Source organism: Heterodontus francisci, chromosome 9 (genome assembly GCF_036365525.1).
Source record: "Heterodontus francisci isolate sHetFra1 chromosome 9, sHetFra1.hap1, whole genome shotgun sequence".
Lineage (NCBI taxonomy): Eukaryota > Metazoa > Chordata > Chondrichthyes > Heterodontiformes > Heterodontidae > Heterodontus > Heterodontus francisci.
In genome coordinates this window covers 94,652,248-94,665,356 of record NC_090379.1, presented here as the reverse complement: position 1 = coordinate 94,665,356, position 13,109 = coordinate 94,652,248, and the positions used below count along the sequence as shown (strand labels likewise).

General features: G+C 44.2%; 1 protein-coding gene across 18 annotated transcripts in view; it reads right to left on the bottom strand.

The window, feature by feature from the left end:
- Positions 1–13,109, bottom strand: part of slc8a3 (solute carrier family 8 member 3) — a 923,598-nt gene that overhangs the window by 167,166 nt on the left and 743,323 nt on the right. For 10 of the 18 annotated variants that reach the window (XM_068039521.1, XM_068039522.1, XM_068039529.1 and 7 more), the window contains exon 2: positions 3,105–3,211. In XM_068039521.1, the coding sequence (XP_067895622.1) occupies positions 3,105–3,211 (107 nt within the window). Of the gene's footprint in view, positions 1–637; positions 742–3,099; positions 3,212–13,109 lie in introns of all 18 variants that reach the window. The other 8 variants (XM_068039526.1, XM_068039524.1, XM_068039525.1 and 5 more) reach the window with 2 other exon arrangements.

The following is a 13,109-nucleotide window of genomic DNA, read 5'->3' as shown; positions in this document are numbered from 1 at the left end:
AATAGTCCTCTTGTTATGAGTGCATTAATGTAATTTTTTTTCTTTCATTCATGGCATGTGAGCGTCACTGGCAAGATCAGCATTTACTTCCACTGAAACAGTACATGTAATCAGTTGCAGTAAATTAAAAAAAAATAAAATGTATTTGACTGCTGAAAGGCCTCTGGGATCCTACTGGAGATAGACCCTTTTCCCAGTCCCACATGAACACTGCTTTAAAAAAAATGTTTGAAGTACATCCTTTGCTGTTCAAACAGAGGGAATGCTGTCTCCTCAGTGAAGAATATGTATGGTTGACTGGCTGGAAAGCATCCCACAAAGGTGCTAATCTCATTTTTAAAAAATGATGAATAAAAGAGCAACATAATTAAGCTGATCACAGGAAAATGAAGACATGTTCATAGCCTCAGGACCTTTGGAGTTCAGCTTACAGAAATAAAGAAGCAGCCCCATGCCCTGTGGCGATGAGATGATAAGTACAAATAATAGACTAGACCGAGGCAATACAGTGCACATCGTCTAGGAGAGAAACAAAAAAAGCACTAGGCGTAGATGACCGAAACAGGGTGAGAGCGGGAATACAGGAGGAAAAATAATAGATTTTCTCAAAAAGCCGTTACGTCTCAGGATCTCACACCTGATATTCCTCGTTTCATCCATTTCGGTTCACCAAGCACAATGAAGAAATGTTCTTGCTTTTCGTATTCCTCATCATCATTTATTTTAACGCTTATGGCTTTCCTGTAAGGATATAAGAAAGAAAATGTACAATGGGTTGCTACAAAACCACTGCAGTCACACATGCGATTTGTTTTTGTAAACTTGCTTGACGGTTAGTGGGAGGCAGCCTGCAGCACACCCAGATTTGTGTCACATGCCACCATTTTCTTGACTTATTAGTAGAACATGTTAAGCTAAATTTAGGCCTTCTCTCCAACACCCCACCACCCACACCCCCCGCCCCCCCACCCCCCCACTCCCCCTCCCCCCACTCTTAATTATAACAAGCACTGGTAAAAGAATGATAGAGCTCCAGTCATATAACCTGCCAAATCCTTCAAGTGTCCAACTCCGAGCAGTTTTATTCTGAAGCCGACTTAACCACAACTGAAACTAACTGGGAAAAGCAAAAAGTCCCCAGTTTTTATTAGGACACCTTTGTCGCTGCATCCTTGCCTAGTGAAATCCTGTTGCAGTCGGTCAAGACAGATGGAGAGGTTGCTTCTAATGTCTTTTGTGTGGTTATTATTGTACAGCCTACAGGTAATGCAGGGACTGGCCAAGACTTCCTGAAAGGGAGGGGTTCCACCAAAAATGAGGCACATTGAATGCCAGCTCACCTGCCCTGGTAAGCTTACACTGATCAGTCAAATTGCATTCTGGATTCAAACAAATCTCAGTGTTTTATCATCAGCTCACAGGCATGGATGTGTGATCAGTGACTGGCTTGCCAGACCACTGCAGAGAGCAGTTAAAAGTCAACCATAGTGGTGTGGGATTGGAATCACATGTAGGTCAGATTGGGTCATGTTCTTTGTTCTTTGGCCTCCCTGTCTCGAGAGACAATATTCTTCCCAATATTAGTGAACCAGGTAGGTGAAACATTTTTTTTAAAAACTGCGCTCAAATTCTCAAACTGCCATGATGAGATTTGAACTCATGTTCTCTGGCTTATTAGTCCAGGCATCTGGTTTACAACTCCAGTAACATAACCACTACACTCTTATGTCCCTTCCTGCTATCATTCCAAATCCCTAATCCCTCTTGCTAAAAGTGAAGGCATCCTGCTGTGTGTGTTTAATTTGCTGACAGCCCATGTTGGTCTGTGAGGCCATCAGGTCTTCCAAGGTTGAGTTATTTATGCTAAAATGTGCTACTGATTGGGGAATACTGCAGCAAAGGACACTGTTGTAACCATTCCATCGGAGCTCCACTATGTATGCTCAGGTAAGGTGAGGCTGGGAGCTGTGGCCTGTACCTGCCAGTTCTGCATTTTGGAATAAACAGTGCAGTCTAGATGCTGTGAGTTAAGGAGCATTATTTAACTCACACACCAGACCACCTGCCTCCCTTAATGTACTTCATTGTATAAAAGTAATCTTCCCTTTCAATTATTTGATCTGGAATTTGGAACCACACAGAAACTGTGTGATGTTTTGATATTTTAAATTTGGTGGATCTGAGCATAATGAAAAATTAATTTTGAGCTGCAATTACTTTTTCATGGGATTCCTTTCTTATTGTTTATTACTCAACCAGGAATATCTTTCTGTTTGTTTCCATGACAAATCTTGGCATTCTTTGTTTCTTGAACGTGGGCACACACTGTCTTGGTTTCATGCTGTACCTTGTACATCGAGGTCTTTGTGCCCTCTTTACAGTGTAATGCTGCCAATGGTGGTGGTCTTGACCTTTACACCAACACTGTAGTATTGATAAGGTGGTGCTCCTGCCAACAGAGGAGAGAACCAGCTCTAGAGGTGCTGTTTGGCTGCTCCTGCCAAGGCTGCAATGGCCATTTCTTTCTGACCATTGGCAGCCCAGCAATGCAACAATGATGGTGATGGGCTGTACAGGCCTCCCCCCCACTCCCCCCTAGAATTGAACACCACGATTCACGACATCTGAGCAGTGCAAATACGCAGTGACTCTCCCCTGTCAGCCAGACAGCACCATTCTGCTTAAAGCAGTCATATATCTGTTCAGTTATATCAAGGGGACATATTAATTAACATGCAAGGACCAAAGTTGGACCCGCACACTGACATATGCTCATGTGTCTTACTTTGTACTGGGGCACAAGAGACTGTAAAAGCAGGCAAACTGTCGGCAACAGGAAAAGGCACAGTGTCAGCAAGAAAGGCTCAGAGTTGGCAGGTTATTGAAGCAGTGACGGTGGGCCAGATTAGAAGCTCACTAATACGCCAAGATTGAAATGGCCGGCATGTGACAGATCTGACTGTGAGAGTGCAGCAGTGTTAAATATCTCTTGGGAATCAAGCAGTCAAACAAGACAGAAAGGGAGTGGGGAAAATAAGAGAAAGGGAAAGAAGGAAGGAGAGAGGAGGGTCTTCAGCAGTGGCTCATTCTGGCGAGTACTCCACCTTTCTGTGAACTCATATCCACCATGCGTGGGTCCGTCAGCTCAATGAAGAAACTCTTGTTTTTTTCATACTCCTCATCATCAATTATTTTGATCTGAGCTCTTTTGCTGCAAATGAAAAACAATAATGTCACAAGGGAAGGGAAAGGAAGGGGGAGAGGAAAAGAATGGGTAGGGAAAGGATGGGACCATGGGTGCAGTGATAGGTGAGTATCGCCAACAAGGGCACAGTTCATTAGTACCCCAGAGCAGAGATTACATTGTCAGTGAGGAACTGTACTATACCTGTGAACAAACAACATACAAAACTTGGAAAGCTCCACGCTGGTGATCAGAAGCATTTTGTGTATTAGTAACCAACACATTAATGTGTTTATACAAAATTTCTCTGTCTGTTATTTTTAACAAAGGCCAGTCTGAAATATGTGGGTGCATTGCTGTGTTAAAAAGCCAGACAAAGGAATTTCACACTATTCTGCTAATGGTTTTAGCCCGAACTCTCCATCAGGCCTCCTTAGGATTAAGACAAAGTGCCAGTGCTACATAACACTCATTAATCAACACAATGGTTATTTGTTTCCCCCTCAGCAGATCACTGCTGGTACAATATAATGGAAAACCCCTCCTACATTCACTCAGAACTTTGTTACACCTTCCACTGGTAAAAAAAAGTTAGTAAAAATAAAAATTCTTGAATGAAAAGTGCTCCCCTAAACTTTCAACAAAGTAAATATGTTAATTTATAGAAGCTAATGGTAATAACCTCCTCCTTGCATATATTTAGACCTACTTTATAAGTCTCCCTTTAATATGCAATGTTATGTAAATACTGGGTAGCAGATGAATAGCTGTTCATAACCAGACTGGAATTTCACTGGGAAATTCTGAAAAAGCCAGAAATCACTAGACTCTGAGTAAATTGGCAGTACAAATATTTAATATATACCCTGTCAGCATTTCAAGACTGTATCATATTTCAGTGAACAGTCAGCTATCTCAGACCAATACGATAAGCACTCTGCACTGTGTTATCAGAGATGTAAAATTGCTTGATGAGATGAGTGGCATTTTATCACTCTCCGTACCTCGATACATAATGTACACAGAGTGTTATATTGCTTTAAAGCAGAGTAACTTAAGAATAACTATTTGGGAGGTGTGCAATCAATTAAGATTTTGTATACCATTTGTAAGATGGAACAGGCTTGACGGTTTGCAAGGCCTCTCTTATTCCAGCCTTTTCATTATAGCTATGCTTCTGACTGCCACCTAGTGCCACTGCTGGAAAGCGAATATGTGGATGTGGATGTTGGCTGAGAAGAGCGGCTGGCTCATTGGTAATGTTCCCGCAGTGCAATATCCTGTTGACATTTTAGTGTTCAGGCTGGCATATAATGACCCTCTGAGTGAGGTATCCCAGCATGGGTTGCAGGGCTTAGGTAAGGTATGAAGGGAAAAAACACAAACTCAAGGCCTCCGTATGTAGGCCAAATTCGTGACTTTGGATTAAAAGTGTGCGAAACAAGACAATAGGGCAGGTAACGATAGCTCCTTGTATTACAAAGAACCAATCTTCTTCTTAGGCAGTCCCTCAGGAACAAGGGTGACTTTCTTCCACTCCAGGGTTATGGGTCCTTAGGTGACTGAATAGTCCAATCATGGATTTTTTTTTTATTCGTTCGTGGGATGTGGGCGTCACTGGCTAGGCCAGCATTTATTGCCCATCCTTAATTCCCCTTGAGAAGGTAGTGGTGAGCTGCCTTCTTGAACCGCTGCAGTCTAGGCGGGACAGGTATACCCACAGTGCTGTTAGGAAGGGAGTTCCAGGATTTTGACCCAGCGACAGTGAAGGAACAGCAATATAGTTCCAAGTCAGGATGGTGTGTGGCTTAGAGGGGAACCTGCAGATGGTGGTGTTCCCTAGCACCTGCTGCTCTTGTCTTTCTAGGTGGTAGAGACACGGGTTTGGAAGGTGCTGTCTAAGGAGCCTTGGTGCGTTGCTACAGTGCATCTTGTAGATGGTACACACTGCTGCCACTGTGCGTTGGTGGTGGAGGGAGTGAATGTTTGTAGATGGGGTGCCGATCAATCAGCCTGCTTTGTCCTGGATGGTGTCGAGCTTCTTGAGTATTGTTGGAGCTGCACCCATCCAGGCAAGTGGAGAGTATTCCATCACACTCCTGATTTGTGCCTTGTAGATGGTGGACAGGCTTTGGGGAGTCAGCAGGTGAATTACTCGCCTCAGGATTCCTAGCCTCTGACCTGCTTTTGTAGCCATGGTATTTATATGGCTACTCCAGTTCAGTTTCTGGTCAATGATAGCACCTCGAATGTTGATAGTGGAGGATTCAGCGATGGTAATGCCATTGAATGTCAAGGGGAGATGGTTAGATTCTCTCTTATTTGAGATAGTCATTGCATGGCAATTGTGTGGCGCGAATGTTACTTGCCACTTATCAGCCCAAGCCTGGATATTGTCCCGGTCTTGCTGCATTTCTACATGGACTGCTTCAGTATCTGAGGGGTCACGAATGGTGTTGAACATTGTGCAATCATCAGCGAACATCCCCACTTCTGACCTTATGAATGAAGGAAGATCATTGATGAAGCAGCTGAAGATGGTTGTGCCTAGGACACTACCCTGAGGTACTCCTGCAGTGATGTCCTGGAGCTCAGATGATTGACCTCCAACAACCATAGCCATCTTCCTTTGCGTTAGGTACAACTCCAACCAGTGGAGGGTTTTCCCCCGATTCCCATTGACTCCATTTTGCTAGGGCTCCTTGATGCCATACTCGTCAAATGCTGCCTTGATGTCAAAGGCAGTCACTCTCACCTCACCTCTTGAGGTCAGCACTTCTTTCCATGTTTGAACCAAGGCTGTAATGAGGTCAGGAGCTGAGTGGTCTTGGCGGAACCCAAACTGAGTGTCACTGAGCAGGTTATTGCTAAGCAAGTGCCGCTTGATGGCACTGTTGATGACACCTTCCATCACTTTACTGATGATTGAGAGTTGGCTGATGGGGCGGTAATTGGCCGGGCTGGTCTTGTCCTGCTTTTTGTGTACAGGACATACCTGGGCAATTTTCCACATTGCCGGGTAGATGCCAGTGTTGTAGCTGTACTGGAACAGCTTGGCTAGGGGCATGGCAAGCTCTGGAACACAGGTCTTCAGTACTATTGACGGAATGTTGTCAGGGCCTGTAGCCTTTGCAGTATCCAGTGCCTTCAGTCGTTTCTTGATATCACACGGAGTGAATTGAATTGGCTGAAGTTTGGCATCTGTGATGCTGGGGACGTCAAAAGGAGGCCGAGATGGATCATCATATTGGCACGTCTGGCTGAAGATTGTTGCAAATGCTTCAGCCTTTTCTTTTGCACTGATGTGCTGGGTTCCCCCATCATTGAGGATGGGGATATTTGTGGAGCCACCTCCTCCAGTTAGTTGCTTAATTGTCCACCACCATTCACAACTGGATGTGGCAGGACTGCAGAGCTTAGATCTGATCCGTTGGTTATGGGATCGCTTGGCTCTAACGCATGCTGCTTATGCTGTTTGACATGCAACTAGTCCTGTGTTGTAGCTTCACCAGGTTGACACCTCATTATTTTTTGGTATGCTTAGTGCTGCTCCTAGCATGAACTCCTGCACTCTTCATTGAACCAGGTTGATCCCCCAGCTTGATGGTAATGGTAGAGTGGGGGATATGCCGGGCCATGAGGTTACAGATTGTGGTTGAGTACAATTCTGCTGGTGCTGATGGCCCACAGCGCCTCACGAATGCCCAGTTTTGCATCTGAATCCGCACATTCTGCCACAGATGGGGCAGGTGGTGTTTGATGAGGCGAACGGACGGGATGCTCAAATTTCTGAACGCCCCTTCTGCCATTTGCACTTGGTCGCTGCCTGGGCATGTCGATGTTGCTCGAGCTGGCTGGCACTTTCACGGATGCTTCTTAGCATTTTGGCGGTCTCCAGTAAGAGATTCCCACGAATCAGTAGAGATGCCACATTTTTTTCAGGGAGGCTTTAAGGACATCCTTGTTGCGTTTCCTCTTCCCTCCTTGCCGTGACGGAGCTCAGAGTAGAAAGCTTGTTTTGGGAATCTTGTGACAGGCATGCGGTTAATGTGGCCCGCCCAATGTAACTGATTGGCCATGACACAATCCGAGTGCAAACTGGGAACACTCCACCTCATCTCCATGAAGGTCTCTGCCGGAGTAGATCTACTCTACAGAATGAGCAGGAAACTATTTAACCTATGTCGTCTCCAGTCCAGAACCAAGGTCACCCCAACCTCTGTCATTGAGCTGCAGTTCGCTGATGACACTGGCGCATGTGTTCACTCAGTGAACCAATACTGCACTAGTCAATCCATTTAACATCAAAAGCGATAACAGGAATCTAAAACAATCAAATTTAGGATCCAAAATAATAGTTGATTTTAATTATTGATTTATCACTAGCATAAAAAATAGAAAAAGAGAAAAGTAATATCCTTATTTATCGGTCAACACCTAATTTCAGCACACATATCTGGGGTATGGTACTATTGGAACATAATGGTTATCAACATGGGCTGCTTTATATTTATGAATTTTCACATTGTTTTATATTATACATGCAAAGTCAGGTAAGATTATGTTCAAGTGTTTCACATCTCTATAAATGTATACAATAAGCAGACTTAAAGGCAGGGGTGTGTAGTCACCAGGGTTTCAGCAACGTCTGATATGCTATTAAACACGGGCTTCCTTGACTTGTGGTCCTGACACTTTGTGGGTAGTGCAGACTGAGCTGCCAGGAGCTGACAGCAGGGTCATTTTTTTTAAGCCATCAAAAATGCAACATGTTAACTTTACAGTAACCAGCCAGTGGGCAATGCATAGCCCGTGGTTTTATTCATTCTATTTGACTAGGAGGATGAAGGTTATCTAGTGACCTTGTTTTCCACTCTCTGCTCTCAGTGTTACCCAGTCTAGTTTACAACACTGGGTTAGACGCAGAGTAAAGCTCTCTCCATTGTGCCTTCAAAGGCAATTTCTTCAGCAAACCTCAAACGAGCACCTCTACTGAAAGGCAGTGACAGTTCCATCTAGGCCTCCTCAGATTACCAATTTGCTGGCAGTTTGTGCTGTAGGTAGCTTCAATCTCCCTCCCAGTTGTCAGTAGGTGTGAATCCAAACACATTTGGCATAGGTCTCTTAAAACCACGACATAAACCATCAGCCTTGGCTGGTTCACACCCAGATCTGAAAAATAAAAAAAAGAGCCCCTGTTTTAACCCATTCTACTACCAAGTTTGGAGATGACATTGTTATAGGGGGAAATTGCAGATAGTTGCAATCAGTTTGAAATAACGGGGAAAAATCCCACATTTGTTAGACCTTACCCAATCATGTTGCCGATACAGTAAAAGGCCTGATGATTGAGTCCAATCTAGTGGAAGAAGAGTACAGAATAACACCATGCATGACCATGTCTGATATCCCAGAGTACTTTGCCAAAGGAAGGTCAGGGATGTGAAACAGCAGAAATCTGTCAGTATTGGGGTGGGGGAGGGGGGTTGGTGAACAACATCCATATCCATAGAAGAACCTGTCTTGGTCCCTGGGAGAGAAATCATTCACAGAGTATCTTCATCACAATGGTGTGGTGGCACAACCATAAGAAGCTGTAAGTGAAGGACACCGGAGGAAGTGAGGTTGCGTCACACATGACCAGAGAGTTGTGGGTGTAGCCCAACAGAGTAAGACGTCTGTAGATGTGGCTCGTGTAGTAGCCGTGCATATATGTTCTAGTTAAGTTACAATAAAAACCCATGTATTCTTTGGATATTACTTGGAGTACTGTGAATCTTACAATAGTTTACATACCAAAGGAACAAGTAATATTGCATGGCATTTAATTTTTGGAAGCCCACCAGATCTTACATCGTGTCAACGTTTAATTTTTTTCTGAAGGAGACACCAATCAAGAACAAAGAACAGCCGATTCCCTACCTGGAGTGGCTGAAGTGGAGAGCAGTTGGCAGGAGACCTCACAACTGTGCAGTGAGCTAGGCCCACAGACAGGACCCTGGGAAGTGTTGCAAATCTGTGAGCACAGTAGGCAATTTGCCAGGGGATTGGAGCTTTCAACTAATCTGGCAATGGGTTGAAAAAATTGAAAAGAAGTAGTACAGCCATAATTGCTTTAGTTGTCCCAGTTTCTTTTGCTTCATGGGCAGGGCCTAAGCTAAAAAGAGTGTGTAGAGCTCAACAACACCACTGGAGGTCCAACACAAAGTAAAAGGCTGGCTGTGGCAGCTGCCGCTACTGCAAGCTGCAGCTCTGCAGAGAAAAAAAACTGCTCTCTGTTTAAAAAAAGAACCAGCCTGTGTAAACAAAAGCGACTGTCACCTCACTCTTAAAAGGGACAGGCCTGCAAAAAAAGAAACAGAAAGCTGTACCTGTGAGATGGAAAACCTGTAAAGCATGAGTGTGTAAAAGAAATGTACCTGATAAAAATAAAACTGTGAAAATGCCTATATTTATAAAAAAGCAGGATCATCCAGAAAATGACTTCCAGGTATTCAATGATGGAAGGCGGCGGACATAGCATCTGAGATTAATTGTTTCAACAACGGTTGGAACTATGTTTCCTGGATCAACAAATGAGTAAACTAGAGAAACAAGCTGTAAAAATCAACATCTCACTGGGTAACGGAGCCTGCACGGATCAACACATCAGGGTTCTCAGCTGAGGATCAGAAGAACCCCAGTAAGCTATGGACATTCCTGGAAGAGCAACTCAAGGTGAAGGTCAATTTCCGAGTACATAGGCTTGAGCTTATGACCTACCGACAAAGGCAAGATGAGTCCATTGACCAGTTTGTTGCAAGGTGCTGAGAAAAAGCTCAAGAATGTGACTTCGCAAATATTTAATTGTCGGAACAGGCTATAGAGCTAGCAATCGCATCTACCCGACTACAGGCTTTTCAAAAAGACCTGCTAGAAAAGAAGAAAGGGCACATCATAGATGCACTACTCAATAATGGGAGTAAATTTGAAGCCATCATGGCTGGCTGCCAACAGTTAAAGCACTGGGGGTCACTACAACAATTGGTATGGTAATCAAGGTTCAGAAGTCTGCTAAGACTTGTGGCAAATGTGGCCTGACTCACCCAATTCGCAGTTGTTCGGCACACCAAGACCAGTGCAAAGCTTGTGGCATGCGAGGACATTGGGCAAGGCAGTACAAAAGACTGAGCTCAGATACTAAACACGGGAATGGTGGCAGATTACATACAGAGGGAACATCTGCAAGATAGGATGGCAAAAACACCAAGAGGTATGCCAACACAAAACCAAAGCCCAAGCAGGTAAATCAGGTCAGTAGAGAGACAGATTGCCAAGAGGACATGGATGAAGGATGCACTCATGCGAGCAACAAGCAAGCATTTCACATAGTTAATTTGTATCAACATATCAATGCTATCACGCAATCTGAGGCATTTTAAAAAATTCATTCATGGGATGTGGGCGTCGCTGGCCAGGCCAGCATTTATTGGCCAGCCCTAATTGCCCTTGAGAAGGTGATGGTGAGTTGCTTCTTGAACCGCTGCAGTCCATGTGGGTAGGTACACCCACAGTGCTGTTAGGAAGGGAGTTCCAGGATTTTGACATGATTTGCAATGATTGGGATTATATGTCCATAGAAGAGTGGCAAACATAAGTTCAGAGTAAAAATCGACACCAGAGCGAGTGCAAATATTCTACCCATCTGTATAATGAAAGACATGTACTTAAAGATATGGGAATCTATGGTGCAACCCACCACAGCTAGGCTGACTGTTGACAATGGTTCTCCAATCAAGTGCACTGGGATGATAACCTTGCAGTGCAGCTATGAGAGCTCTGAATGGCTACCACAATTTTCTTTTATCGTAGGCATATCTGGACCAGCTGTAAAAGGACTTCCAGTATGTCGAGGTCTACGAGTTGTCACAATACATGGAGTCAGTAACGCACTGAAGATGGTAGAAAATATCCAGATCGAGTGTATCAGGTCAGTCCATGTAAAGGATGACACAAAGGCTGGGAGACTTGGCACGAAGAGGCAATGTGACCGGGAGTCTCTCCTCAGGCTTCAGTTCATTGCAACAAGTACCCAGAGGCCAGAGAGGTTGCTGGTGATTGTTGATGTTGCCAGTCATCATTTTTCTAAGCTTTCTAAACAAGGGAAGATGAAGGCATCCTATGACAGGCAAGCAGGACCAGAATTAGCTCGATTGCAAGTAGGACAGAAGGTCAGAGTCCTCAATCATACGTCAGGAACTTGGTATCCTGCAGAGGTTGCTAGGATATGCAACCAGCCCAGATCGTACCAGGTCCAGATCGTACCAGGTCCAGACACCCAAAGGTGCGATTCTCAGACGGAACCGAAGCCAACTCAGAGAGATTTACAACAACACATGAGACAACCCTGTGACATCGCGGAGACGTTCAAAGACAAAGGCTGAAGGTGAACGTACAGAGGCTATGAGCACAGAGGAAGAACATGCTAACCAGAGTTCCAAGTCACTACAGTCTCAGAGAAGTCATCAAGACTGGCTCAGCTCTGGGAACAGGTTTACGATAACAAGATCGGGACAAATAAGCAAACCACCCCTAGGTTTTAGAGAATGGTAAACTTGCTTATTTGTAAAAAACATTTTGTTTTAATCATGTATAGTTAGTCTGAACCACATCATTGTATATTGTACATATGTCTTTATCTTTGGAAAAATGAGGGATGTTGTGGGACCACCTTAAGATAGGAACACCTTAACAGGCTGTAAGTGAAGGTTACCGGAGGAAGTGATGTCACGTCACACATGAACAGAGAGTTGTGAGTGTAGCCTGACACGGTGAGATGTTTGTAGATGTGGCTCCTGTCATAGCTGTGTATATATATTCTAATTAAGTTATAATAAAAACCCACGTATTCTTTGGAGAATACTTAGACATCACTTGGAGTCTTGTCAATCTTACAATAGGTCACATACCAAAGGAACAAGTAATATTACAAATTGGGTTGCCATATTTTTTGTGATGCGATAGATGGGAGGCACAGTGGCGCAGTGGTTAGCACTGCAGCCTCACAGCTCCAGGGACCCGGGTTCGATTCCGGGTACTGCCTGTGTGGAGTTTGCAAGTTCTCCCTGTGTCTGCGTGGGTTTTCTCCGGGTGCTCCGGTTTCCTCCCACAAGCCAAAAGACTTGCAGGTTGATAGGTAAATTGGCCATTATAAATTGTCACTAGTATAGGTAGGTGATAGGGAAATATAGGGACAGGTGGGGATGTTTGGTAGGAATATGGGATTAGTATAGGATTAGTATAAATGGGTGGTTGATGTTCGGCACAGACTCGGTGGGCCGAAGGGCCTGTTTCAGTGCTGTATCTCTAATCTAATCTAAGCACTGGCCATACTACACAGTGTTTGGCAAGAGACAAAGGTTTGCTCAACATTTCTTGATAAAGATCCTGCCCTGAGTGTCATTTGATTTTTAAAGAGATTTTTCTATATGAACAGGTTGTTGAGGATGCTGGGAGAAATTAGTGTGGGCAATATCAACCAGCCATTTAAGTGACGGTAATGTCATGCAGGCCCCCACCTGCCAAGAATGAGGCATATTAATTTTGTCATATGAACAATGATTTTAAACTTGTTGGGAAGAAGAGACAGCCTGTTACAAGGGCTGCCAGACACTTAGCTGAAAAAACATTTGCATACAGTGCTTGTGGAGACAAAAGGACCATTTCCTGACACATTCAACCCACAATGGATTTTGATCACCAGACATTGAAGGTGTAAGGAAAAGCATTCCAGAAACTGCTAAGGTGATACAATCCACAAAGCTAGGACTGGTTAAACCAGCTGGCCACCTGACTAATTGGCTGGTCCAGGGTTTTTTGAACTAGCCACAGAGTTTGTGAACTGAGAAAGACTGTTTGCTCCTGGAGTGAGAAGATCTCTCCTATC